This window comes from Apaloderma vittatum, unplaced genomic scaffold (genome assembly GCF_000703405.1).
Source record: "Apaloderma vittatum isolate BGI_N311 unplaced genomic scaffold, ASM70340v1 scaffold37724, whole genome shotgun sequence".
Classification (NCBI taxonomy): domain Eukaryota; kingdom Metazoa; phylum Chordata; class Aves; order Trogoniformes; family Trogonidae; genus Apaloderma; species Apaloderma vittatum.
The window spans coordinates 17,635-30,279 of NW_009715058.1; the positions used below are offsets into that span (position 1 = coordinate 17,635).

Here is a 12,645-nt window from a genome sequence, read left to right on the forward strand (position 1 = left end):
AACAAGATTTATGCTTGATACTGCATTATGCTGGCTTCTGCTCCCCACTCCATTTCAGGAAGTTCACTTTTTGAATTAAATCCAATATAATATCCTCCACAGGAAGATTTTTCACCCAGAAATGCAATTCTGCACCATATGGATTGTTTACCAGTATTCAGTTAACTTTAATAATGTGCTACTCCACACAGCTACAGTTATTGCAAGCACCAGCTACCGTTTAGCATTTTTCCCCCCTCACTCATAAATAAAGCATAAGGTGAGAATTCCTCAGACTCCATGTTGTATGTAATCAGGTTCTAAAAGTTGACTAGGGAACTTTTTTTAAAAGGGTAATTTATGAGAAGCTTGAAATAATTCAGGTACCTATCTTTTTTCCCCCCAGAAGTTAAAAGGTTGGATTATGACAACAGTAGTACAGTACTAGACAGACCTCTTCCCTGTCTTACCTAGCAGACACACACATTTACCAACTAACGCACTGGAAACTGTGGAACAGAAGATACAAGACCCTTTAAAAAGTTCACTGTGCTTCCCAAGTTGTTAATATCATTCCCTTGTTTTATGGGCATCTAAAATTGCAATCCTTCCTAGCCTTCCCACTCCTGCAAACTCTGCAAAGACCACACAAAGGAACTCGGGTATCTATGATTCTATGCAGTATGTGCAAGGGGCTGCACAATCTCCAAATGAAAGTCTGTATGAATATCCAACACAACACCAGAGGCACCAAAATATCTGACCAATTTTGCAGAATGTGAAAATACCACAAAGCATCATAAACACAAATCAAGAAACAAACGATCATGACACCAAATGGCTTCTTGAACACAGCTTTAAAAAAAACCCCACAAAATAAATAATTCAAATACCTAAATATCAAGGGATTAAAAGGCATTTTCCCACATTTAAGGGGAGGCATCACATGTGAGGAAAAAAAATCTGTCAACACAAGGTATCACAAATCAAAAAGCAGCTTTTTCACATAGGAGATAGTAGTATCATTGGATAGCATTTCAATATGCTCATTTCCTGAAAGCTCAAATACCACCACTTCCTGTTTTTGCATGTTCACCCACTTTTGACATTGCAAGGCACTCTGTAAGTTTACTGTACCATCCCCATCACTGTAAATAATCTTGGGTTCTTTGTCAGGAAAACTTTCGTAATAGAAAGAATCGGGTGTTTCCACGCCAGTACCGTAAAGGCAGTGTATACGCACACCAGGAGGTGTCATTTGATAGACCAGGTGTTCCGTGTTTTGTCTCATGAGCCAGCCATCTTCAAAATTAATGTCCCTGTAGAATTTCTGGTAATCCCGAAGAGTGTAGTTAGCTGTAGGTGTGCTTATGAAGACCTTATCTGGAGGCCATGTGTAATTGTAGGGGAGCATCCAGTTTGTGGAAACTGCAGATCTCTGCTGGTCTCTAATCTTGAGTGAACTGATAACAGGTATTCTATTGTTGTCACCTTAAGAACAACACGAAAAAAATCATTATACACCAAGCAAAGCATGAATTTCAACCACCAGTAATTACTAACACTCACAATGCTAATGAACAGTGCTTACAGTGACAATTTGAGTTTTTCCTCATTTTGATTGTCTTGATAATTAACCTTCGCAGACTAAGTTCTTATAACTTACAAATGAACGAATGACAAACCAAGAACACTGCTGCCTTGCCAATATGCTGTCTGCTTCTGCTGCCAAGTAAGAATGCTACACTCAACGACCAACTCAGTCTCTACACGTAGCATTTCAGCAAGAGTTAGAGCTTGTTAGCTTCTCGTGGGAACCATGGAAAGTTGCTAGTATCAGCATCTTCCCTTCCAGTCAGCATTTCAAGACTGCTGAAATACTTGTGTTGCTCATAACACAGGTTCTTTCTAATGCTGCACTAATGCTTTCTTGCAACTGGCTACATAAACTGCATCTTTGCTGAGGGAGAGGGACACCTACAAACCCAAAAGTTTTGAAAGACCAGTTGATACCTACTATACTTGGAAAATATTTTCAGTTGATCAAGCTTATCCAAGGCTTCCATTCTCTTAATATAATATAAAATAAATTGAGGGAGCTACAGCTTATCAATAAAGGTCTTCAACTTTTTGAAACCCAATAAGCCACAAAGTTCTTACCAAATTTAAACTTATTTCAGAACTAGTGTTTGACATAGATTTCAAGATTTTTTTGTAGACATCCAGTCCTTTGCTTTCTCAGCAGTTATTTCCAAAGATGGCTCAAGCTAACACATGACTAAGTTAAAATATGAGGAAAGGTGCATATAAATTTTAACCACTGTTCTTGCACCTTCACAAAATTAAAAGCTGCTTAATAAATGGCAGATACAGTGATTACTAGAAACTATTCTTGAAAAAAAAAATAGATCCAAGTTTATTTTTATGGCAACTGTCTGATCAGACCTATTTTCCATTATCACAATGGCTGGCATACCTCAATTATTTTATCAGCTGAACTTTGAATCAGATTTTCCATTATAAGGTCCAGCTGGCTATAGCATGTAGTGCTCCAGGTCAACCAGACCTTAACAACTGAAATACTGAAAATTTGAAAATTGAGACCACTATTCCTGAGAGTAATTTTTTCAACTCCAAAAGGTGGCACTATTGCTTCAGCAAGGAGACCTAAACCAATGTCTTAAGTTTTGGGATGACTTTTTGGAGACATTGCTAGTTTATGTCTAAAACAGATTAAAAAGGAAACTCAAAAGAGCACAGCAAGAGACACAAAGGTCCTGAAAACATTGTTTCACATTGCTTTGTGGTATAAATATTTAACTATGCACACTCACCACTAAGCTACCAAATACTAGATGGCAGCTCCCAGCAAAGAAAGCCTCAATTTCAATTGAACCATTAAAGGAATGTGTACAGAATTAATTTCCAGTAGAATAGTCAAACACAGAACCTGACTATTTCAGCCTTCTCTTATAGGTCTGTTAGAAAATGCTTATCAAATCTTTTACTTTTCTCTGAAGTGCACAAGTTCCGTATGGCCAAGACCACGTGTAAGTCAGAAGAACATCCTCACTTTATTGGCATTGGAACTCTAAGTATGTAAGTATTGATCCTGCAAAGCACTTTCATACATAGCAGAAAGTATCACAGAAGATATAGAGAAAACTGTGAATCTGACATGAAGTTTCTAGCCATGGCTATAACTAGGAATGGGAGCAGAAAAAGAAACACATTCACAGCTTGCCTTGTCTTTCCTACAACAAGGCAGTAATTTGCTGATAAATATAAATTTTAGAAACTCCGTAATAGACTTATGTAACCCAAGTGTTAATGCCTGATGGTGGTGATTTATTACAGACATTTAAGACAGAACTAAGCTAAAAATCTGCCTTCTGATACTACATTCTGCCCATTTAACCTTCTCACACAATTCTTAAATTTCTGCTCTAAAACACAGAGTTTATTAAAACAGACAAACAGATTGAAAGATGGCTACATTTTAAGAGAAATTTAACAATTCACCATGCATTTGTATAGCTTGCCACCTTTCATGAGATGCATTATAAGGGATAAACAAGATAAAGAACAGAAGTTTAATCTAACAGAAATCTGGAACTGGAATTTTGTGAAGGTGGTATTAACATTGCTCATTTCCTGCCTTTTCTGTAGCACGCAAACTTGTCAGATGAAGCCTGTGGGTAAAGGGAAGTCAATTTTTACAGTGCCACTGCAATAGATTTAACAATGTATAACTCAATACAAACAACCAATTTACATTTTCTGATTAGTAACTGAGCTGTGCACGACTGTTCAGAATCAAATGGCTGTGCTAAGCAAAGTATCCCTGCTCTGTCCATGCATGGCTGGCATTGGCTGTGTGTTCTGCATTTCAATGAAGTCCAGCTTCTGATGTCAGCTTTGTTTAGGAACAAGATAGTGATATCCAAAGCTAAAAAGTCAGAAACAAGCTAAAAAGACCAACGAAACCCAAGCCAGCAACATCATGAACTAAATGCCAGAACTCATGAAATAATTACGGTATCACAAGATAGGGTAAAGTGAACTTCTCTCAATCATTTGCAGTTAGTGACTTTACTCCATTTTTATTTTATTTTTAGTCTCAGGCTTATCCAGAATGCTAAACCCAAGATATTAAAGATTCATTTCCCTTATCTCTAGAGTTACATAAATTGACAGGCATCTGTGCTGTGGGCACCACTTCCCCAACATATCTACAAGTTTCCCTTAATGTTAACCTCAAGCAGCTGTGTGATCTTTAATCAAAGGAAACTACTGAATACTCTGGAGCCCTTGTTAGCTTTGCAATACTGAACAGAGAGCAGTCAGGCTGGAGGCAGAAGCAACAGAAATAGAAGACACCAGGCCAAACAGCAGATGACACAACACTCCGCTGCAAAGAGGTTAGGAGAGGTCAAGAGGGGACACAACTCCTGGTTAAGGGATGTAAAAAAAATCAGTCCACTCCCTTGAACATAAAGAGTAAGAGTCTGGTCACAGGGCTTGAAACATCAAGTTGCCATCACTTACAAAAGAAATATTTAACTTCTCATCCTCTGCTCTTAGAGCTAACAGTCTAGTGAGTGTCTTACACTGCTAACAAAATACACATAAAACTCAAATTACCGACCTGAAGCCAGCACACGGAGAGTTTTAGCCACTCCTCCCCACGGAGCGCCTAATGACACGTAATCCTTTATGTACTTGTCTTTCCAATACTGACTCTGATGGTTGAGGAAGTAGAGGGTGTACATATTACCCATGCTGTGAGCAATTAAGACAACAGGACTTCCATACTGCTCATACATCAACTCTATCATCTTGCGAAGGGCCACAAAATAGTCTCCGTTCTCATCTAAAGTAAACACATATTACACAGTTATAATGATTAATTGTGAATGAACTCTTTAAAAAAAATAACTTAAAAGAATTGTGTAGCACTGCCTGTGGAATTAGTAATGCAGAGTTTCAAAACTCCATTATTAAGTGGGAGGAGGAGGTGTGTTTGTCAGGATACATTTTGGTGCTGTTTTGTTTTTAAGCATGTCTTAAGCAGCAAGTTGTTTAAAGAAAAAAAAAAAAGCAAAACACCAAATCAGCCACACCAGAGCTTTCATTAGGTCCAGGGGTACCCAAGCCCCAAGAACTAGTCAAAATTAAGTTTTTAAGTATAATTGTACAAGTGGCATGGGATAAGAGATGCAAAATATTGCTTGCTGACTGGGAGAGTAGAAATAAGTTACTTACTTGGTGCCTTTCGCCAGTCATAAGGTGCTCCTCTTACATCTTCATCACGTTTGTAGCCCCAATCTACTAAACTCTGCACCAGCATATAAAAGTAACTGCCTGTAGATATCAGATAAGAGGGAAACAGAACAGTGAAAAAGTTACAATTAGAAGCAGCCGACAGACAATCACAAAGCAAATCGACTTCTGGAGGCATTCTCTCTTAACTGTAGTCTTAATCCTTGGTAATCTGGAAAGCTGCATATTAAGCAAAATGTGTTATGCTTACTGTCCCACAAATGTGAGAGAATACTGTTATTAAAACTTTGTACTAGCTGGCTGATCTATCAAACATATGTGGCAGCAGAACACAATATACACAAAACAGAGAAATTTTTCTTAGCAGAAACGTGACTTACCCTTCAGCTGTAAAGATTATACACCTCAGACATGACCAACACTGAAACCCTCGCTTTTGTTGACTGCAGATTAACTTCCAGTAGGGTATGTAATACATCCATAACAGTTGGCGTGGACTTCACTAACATTTATTCTTGGAAACAAATGCTTACAGCATACCCCAGGGCAAAATTCTGGCAACTACCCCAAACGTTTTTTCCTATCAGGTAGCGGACTAAGGCTTAAGTGATCAAGCATAATGCTCTAATAGCAAAGAAGGAAATTATCTGCAGACTGGCTAATGCTATATATTGAAAAATGCTACGTTACGAGCTTTGACACATACGGTTTAAGTATTACCACAATTAGATGCATCTAGTAAGTCAGAATAACTGTCAAAACATCCTATTGGGTATCATAGCCATATTGAAGTTTTGAGCAGAACCTCATTCACTAGTCTTGAATGCTTATCATAGAATTCCTGAAGTGACCAGAGGCAGATTTAAATATGGCCCTCTTCTAGTAACAAGAGTTATCTAGTGAGGATAATTAAGCACGTTCCTGGCCTTTTGGAGATTGCTCCCTAAAGAAAAAGACATCCATGCTATGAAGCATGTGACACTTAGTGCAGTACTTAACTCTTGAGCCACAGCTACCAAGAGCTCACGAAAGCTTATCAGATTCAGTGTTTTCTGAAGGATGACTTAGACAAAAATGCTGAACACACCCCTGTGCAAACACATTACTGCAGAACTCTTTCACAGCACAAATGTAATTATATAATTATTCTTATGCTGACAAAAGACAGGGCACTACAGAGTGTGGTACCATTATCTCCCAAGCCCATTAACTCATTCCTAAGGCCAAACAACATCTTACTTGGAACCAAGCTGAAATAAAGTGGTTTTATTTTAGTTTTGCTTGTCAGGCTAGAGTCGCAGAATTTTCTACTCAACCCATCTCATTTTCCAAAAGCATATGTCCTCAAAGTGCCCACTCAAGTTTTATCGAGAGAACTTAAATTTGGCACAAGAGTAAGTAACATGGAATCTACTTATCTCAATCTATCAGGCCAAACAAGAGATGAAATACAACGTAATGAAAACACTTAAAAGCAGAAAGCCATGTGCTACTCTACTACTAAAAAAAAAAAAAGCTTTTCTATTTCTTCTAAACAGAACTGTAATTTGCAATCACATTTCAGAAGCTTGTTTTATAAAAGCACACTAGCAAAATCCTACAAGTGTCAAAGCACTTGTGACACAGCTTGTACCTACCAACACTCCTTTTACTTGGGTCAAGGAATTCCAAGGAAAATGTCTGCCCAAAACCTGGGACTCTGATATCGACTCCATCTGGTGGTTCTGTAATCTTACTTGTTCGATTATATACCAGCCTGGGGGAAAAAAGAAAAAAAAAGATGAAAATATGAAACGTATCACATTACCACATGACACCTTTCAACAACATTGGGTCTTACATTCTAAGTGCAGTAACAAGAACTTTAAGTGCTATTACCCAGAAGAAGAAAAAAAAAAAGCCAAACAAAAAAACCCCAGAGAGGCAGATATAAGAGTACTCTAGTGGCTAAGAGGTTACACAATGCAAACAATTATTTTAATTAGTTTTATGCTTTACGCATAATCTGAGACTTCTCTAGAAAACTGAGTATACAGAATTCTTGCTGAACTTCAACTTCAGAATATATACTAGTTTACATAGTTCTCTACCACTGCGCTTTGCATCAAGCCACATAATGGAGAAAACTTGTCAAGAACATAAGAATGTGGCAGTAGAAGATAAAATACCTGTAAAATCAGAGATCAGAAAAATTCTCCTAGATAAAAATGATAAATATCTGTTTAACTAGAACACCCATACCAGCATAAGGGAGTACTTGATATTTCTTGACAAATAACAACTGGTCCTCAGGAAACACAAGCTATTCAGAGTTTTGTAAATACTCTTCAAATTGAGATATGAAGAAACTGGAGCACTGGGTCAGGGCTTTTAAATTAAAAATTTAATTTTAAAATTTAAAATTTGGTTGGGGTTTTCTTTGTTTTCACTACCATATCAATACATTCTGAATGCAGGTTTTTACCCCTAGACAAAAATCTTAGAATTGGAATTGATACTTAAATCTTCACACATCAAAGATCTCTCTAACCTGTAAAGACATATAGGAACACTTAAAGCAGAGGTGCAACTATACAACAGCTCGGTATGGTCACACAAGAGTGACATGCCAATACAGTATTTTTGAAGAGCACAAGCTAAATACTGCTTGTTTTTATATCTTTATATTGTTATTCATATCTTTTTTTTTTTTTAAAAAGAGCCTTAATGAAACAGATTGAATAATGAAACAGTCCGGAACCTTTAAATCAGGCAATTTTTTTTTAAATCGGGCAATGTTTTAAACCAAAATATTTCTGGCAAGAGACTTCCAAGCTGCCCTTGAAGGACCCCTGAGACTGCTCACTAATGACACATGGCCAGCAAAAGTCGCAGTCCCTCCGCCTGTCCTCTCCGAGCTGCCCAACGTACTTCCTTCCCCCTTGCCTTATCGAAACTTAAGTAACTTGCCAAAAAAAAGCAGAAAATGTTCTGCTTTAGATAAGTTTGCAGAAACATCTGATAAGTGCCCAAAACTACACTGAGTAACTGATAAAAAAAGAAAGTTGAAGAAACGATGAAAACTTCTGCTTTTCATCAGTGATGAACAGCTACCTCAGATGGAAGAGACATATATTCCAATTTATCCTGTTACTCTACCTAGCAAGATTCCAAACCTTTTCTCTCACTGGTCTTGAATCAGAAAAAAAACATTTAAGGCAGCCATTCTGTACAAAGTACGTCAGCCTAAGGAAAGTAGATACCTGCAAAGAGCAACATTTCTGGTCTTACCTGATATTATCAATCCAGCAGTCGATGATGACGGGCAGGAGCAATTCTAAATTCAGCCAGAGTGTAAAATAATTTTCTGTCTTCTTAGAGCAGAGATAATGCACTACTGATGGCTTATCTAACTTTGCTTCCAACTGATTACCTAAGTCTCCCGGAACTGAAAGATAAAAAAACCCGAGACACTTAAAATTAAAGAATATAAAATATTACATTATCATATACTGCATATGAGGATTACAGCATTAGGATGTGTATCTCTGCCTCCTGAGACACCAGTAAGTTTTGTAACTGGATGAAGTAATAGTACATAATGAAGTACTGGATATACATTTTCCATTGTAAATATTTGGATTTCCAAAAATCATTAGCTGGGGAACCACCACATAAAATAATTCTGGATCAACACTTCATAACTTTGAAGAGCAGACGGCATAGGAACAGGTCACCTTAGGCCATGGGTATGAAAAACAGACTGTCTCAGATGTTAACAAAATTATCTTGGTTTAAAGTGCAAAAGGAATCATTCTGAAATTTTTTTTTTCTTCAGCATATTACAACTGCACATGCAAGTCTTTCTGTTCTGTTTAAACAGTTGCCTGCAACTATCAATTTGACACTTAAGAAGTGTGAAAAGTGAAAGCAGCTCCATTTATGGTTTTATTTTCACTTTTTCACCTCCAACCACATTTCTGCTATACAAGATTTAGTTGGCTAGCATAACACAAATATAGTTTCATATCTTTTACATTCAGGTTTGAATGAAACAACTCTGATCTTCGCTTTTTATTTTCATTCGATATATTACATCCATAATATAATACATCAGTAATAACTACCCCTACTTTTTCATTGGGTTTTCAGTCTTTTTATTTCTGTAGTCATAAGTGAAATGTTAAAAGACTCAGTAGCTGACCACAGTTTATTTTAGGTCATGTTTCAAGGCCTCTGATTTACTGGAGGGAAGAATCTTGTATTTGCACCTTCTCTCAAGTGCATGGTTCTTAAAGCATATACTAAATACCAGTATTCCTTAGATGAGGTTTTATTTTCCTTTACTAATTTTAAACACTGGATGGAGACAGGAATATTATTTCTAAACTAGAAAAACTTTTAGAAGTTACTCTGTATTAGAAAAATTTATGTTAGGCATTTCTTAAGAGTTGCTCCAACCCCCTTCAGCTCCTAATACCACTGCCTTTTTGAGGTGTGCATAACTGTATTCTATTTACTCATCAATGCTTGATTTTTTTTGTGCAAGTCTCCCCACAGAGCTGGGTTCCCCCCCACACTTCAGTAAAGTATTTAATCAAAACAGTTTAAGTTCTATAAAACACTGATATCTAGGAACAGCTTACAGGAAGAGATAATATCTCTTAGAGGAACACCCAATTTAACTGGAAAGCCAGATCTGCTTTCGGAGGAACTAAAAAGGGACAAAACTTCCGACTATAGACCTACACACTCTCCACTTCCAACCACTGCAGGTTATGCCCCACCACCAAAGCTATACCACAGGATTTCTTTATTAACTACCTCCTACTTTCTCATTGGGTTCTCAGTGTTTTTATTTCTGTAGCCTTAAGAAGACTCAGTAGCTGACCACAGTTTATCTTAGGTCATGTTTCAAGGACTCTGATATACTGGAAAGCGTAGTAAGGGAGACTACCGTATTGCACCACACCCTAGGAAGAGTTTACTGAAGTTCAGTCTTGTAACCTCACAAAACGTTGTTTAGTTACTGCCTGTAGAACTGTAAGGCAACAGCTTGTTCCACAGTCTTGTGCCTGTGCTGTATCAGTGCTTCTAATTAGGAAAAGAACAAAACATAATTCTATTTATATCAATCACTCATGACTGGGCAGTTTCAGCAGCAGTACATGCTAAGGCCAAAACAGGTTGATTTTTAATTTTTTTTTGTCTTCAGTTTCAGTGCAAAACCAAGTAGAAGAGTGACACTCTGTTCTACCCTGAAATCTCATTTCCTTGGGTAAAAATCAAGTTCTTTCTTTGAAAGACTTGGACAAACATCTGGGGTATTAGAGTTTCAAGAACTTGCTGAGGTCTCCAAACAGCACTGAAATAATCCTGAGCACTCCTGCTCAGAATAGGAAGACTCACAACTGAGTAAGTTTAAGATTATAATCAGGTTCCATTTATCAACAAGAGTACTGAAAGCAGGAAATTCTGCAAAATCTCACTTGGATTTAATGGAGTGGTCCTAGATTACCTGCACATTTAATTTGGCTCAGCTATTTTATCCTCAAGCTGTATTCAATTTAGAGCAGAAGATAAGAAATACATACGAATTTTTACTCAAGGGATAAGGAACAAGTTGAAATGTAATTCCAATGAAAAGATAAGTGACAAGTTCCACCTGTGCCAAGATACACTACTAGAGTTAAATCTCATGTACACATGTGGTGCCTATTTGGGATTAACAAAAAAATAGGGGGGTTAGGTTTACATTCCATATTAACAGTAAAACTGCTAATCACTAATTCACAACTTGTTTTGTTTTCTAAAATATATTCTACAAACTTAAGAGGGTTCACAATGAAACTATGGGAAACAAAATGGCAAATTTTGAGTTTTCAGATTATGGAAAGAAACATGCAAGATCTTTACTCCTCACCTCACATGATTTAACAGTGTTAATGATTTACATTTTGGCTGGAGAACTACTTAGTGGCTTTTTTATAAGTAACAGGTTACAAAAGATCACATTGAAGATTAATTCCGTAGGATAAGGTCATACCTTTCTGAATTTTCTGTGATGGAATTTGAAAATAGTAGAAAAAACACACACATTCCCTCTTGCTTTCAGATCATACACAGAAAGCATCTGTGGGCAGATTAATCTGTAACCAATTTTTCTATTCATGATCCTATCTACCAATATTGTACTTTCTAAGTATTTTTGCTGGAAACATTATAGAAAGTTCTTACTTTTTAAAGCAGACCAACCCCATAAACATACAAAATAACGTGGAAAGTTAAGTTCTGCAAAATGCATCAGCACTAGTTAAAAATGGATGTCCAAGAAAATTTCTCAAGCAGTACCCTGCAGTTACACAATGTGCAGTGACTTCTGAACTGTGACATTTGGAAATATGATTCATATTCAGGAGAAAAGTGTTTCCATCAAAACTGATGATTTGTCAGTTCTAGTACATCCTCATTTTTCACAAAGACAGTAATGCCAACAGAACTCATTCCAATCCATCAATGAGCCAAATTCACTTCCAATATTACAGCATCCTTTGCTGTTGTTTTGTCTCAACTGCCCTGACAAAACTAGTAGATCTACTGGTATGGCTTCCTGTTTGATTCACCTTCATAGAAAGCATATTTACAAGCCTTGTTCGAGAGTTTAAAACAGGTTACAGACTTTTCCCAGTCTGAGAACTCCAATAACTAAGTTAGGATACACTGATACCCCTGCCTATCTCTATCCTTAAGCCTTAATGACCGATTCACAGCTGCCAGCAGAAGACAATAAGCAAATTGCATCCTGGAAAGAGACTTGCCTTAATACCAGTAAGGCAACATTAAGAACAGGACATTCAATAGCAGTCATAACTAGAGGGATCTTAAATTTCATTTTGGGGAAAAAAACCCCCACAAATAAAAACAGTACCTATATAATAATTGGGGGGGGGGAACCCACTGTTTGTGTGGGAAAGATCTATAGGTTGGGTTTGGTTTTTGTTGTTGTTGGGGTTTTTTTACATCTTTTATCTGAAATACAAATGCCTTTGAATACATATCAACTAACATAACTTGTAAACTGGTATAATTTCCTTAAATAACTAATTTTTGGGGAGTTCTATAATGTAGCCATCCTTCAAAATGAACCAAGTTTAGTGGAAAACTATTTTAAACTCTGACCACAGGTCTCTAAGGAGAATGTTTTCAAGTGGCTCACAGACTCAGCGACAGGCTGCCACAGAAAAGGCTCATGTTTAAAATTAGGAACAAGAAAGCAAACAAGATCTCACATGATACTTCTAGATACCTCAGATCACATGAGGCATAAACATTTAAATCACTCCTGACATCTAGCCAGCTGACCATACAAACACACACACACACCTCAATTAGCAGTCAGCAGGA

The 12,645-nt window shown here is 37.1% G+C and overlaps 1 protein-coding gene across 1 annotated transcript in view; it reads right to left on the bottom strand.

Moving 5' to 3' along the window:
- Positions 1-868: 868 nt before the first annotated feature.
- Positions 869-12,645, bottom strand: part of PLA2G15 (phospholipase A2, group XV) — a gene marked incomplete at its 5' end in the record, with an annotated part of 14,580 nt that continues 2,803 nt past the window's right edge. Inside the window, 5 exon segments of the mRNA XM_009868961.1 lie at positions 869-1,470; positions 4,628-4,852; positions 5,245-5,343; positions 6,900-7,018; positions 8,533-8,689. Of these exon segments, the coding sequence (XP_009867263.1) occupies positions 959-1,470; positions 4,628-4,852; positions 5,245-5,343; positions 6,900-7,018; positions 8,533-8,689 (1,112 nt within the window).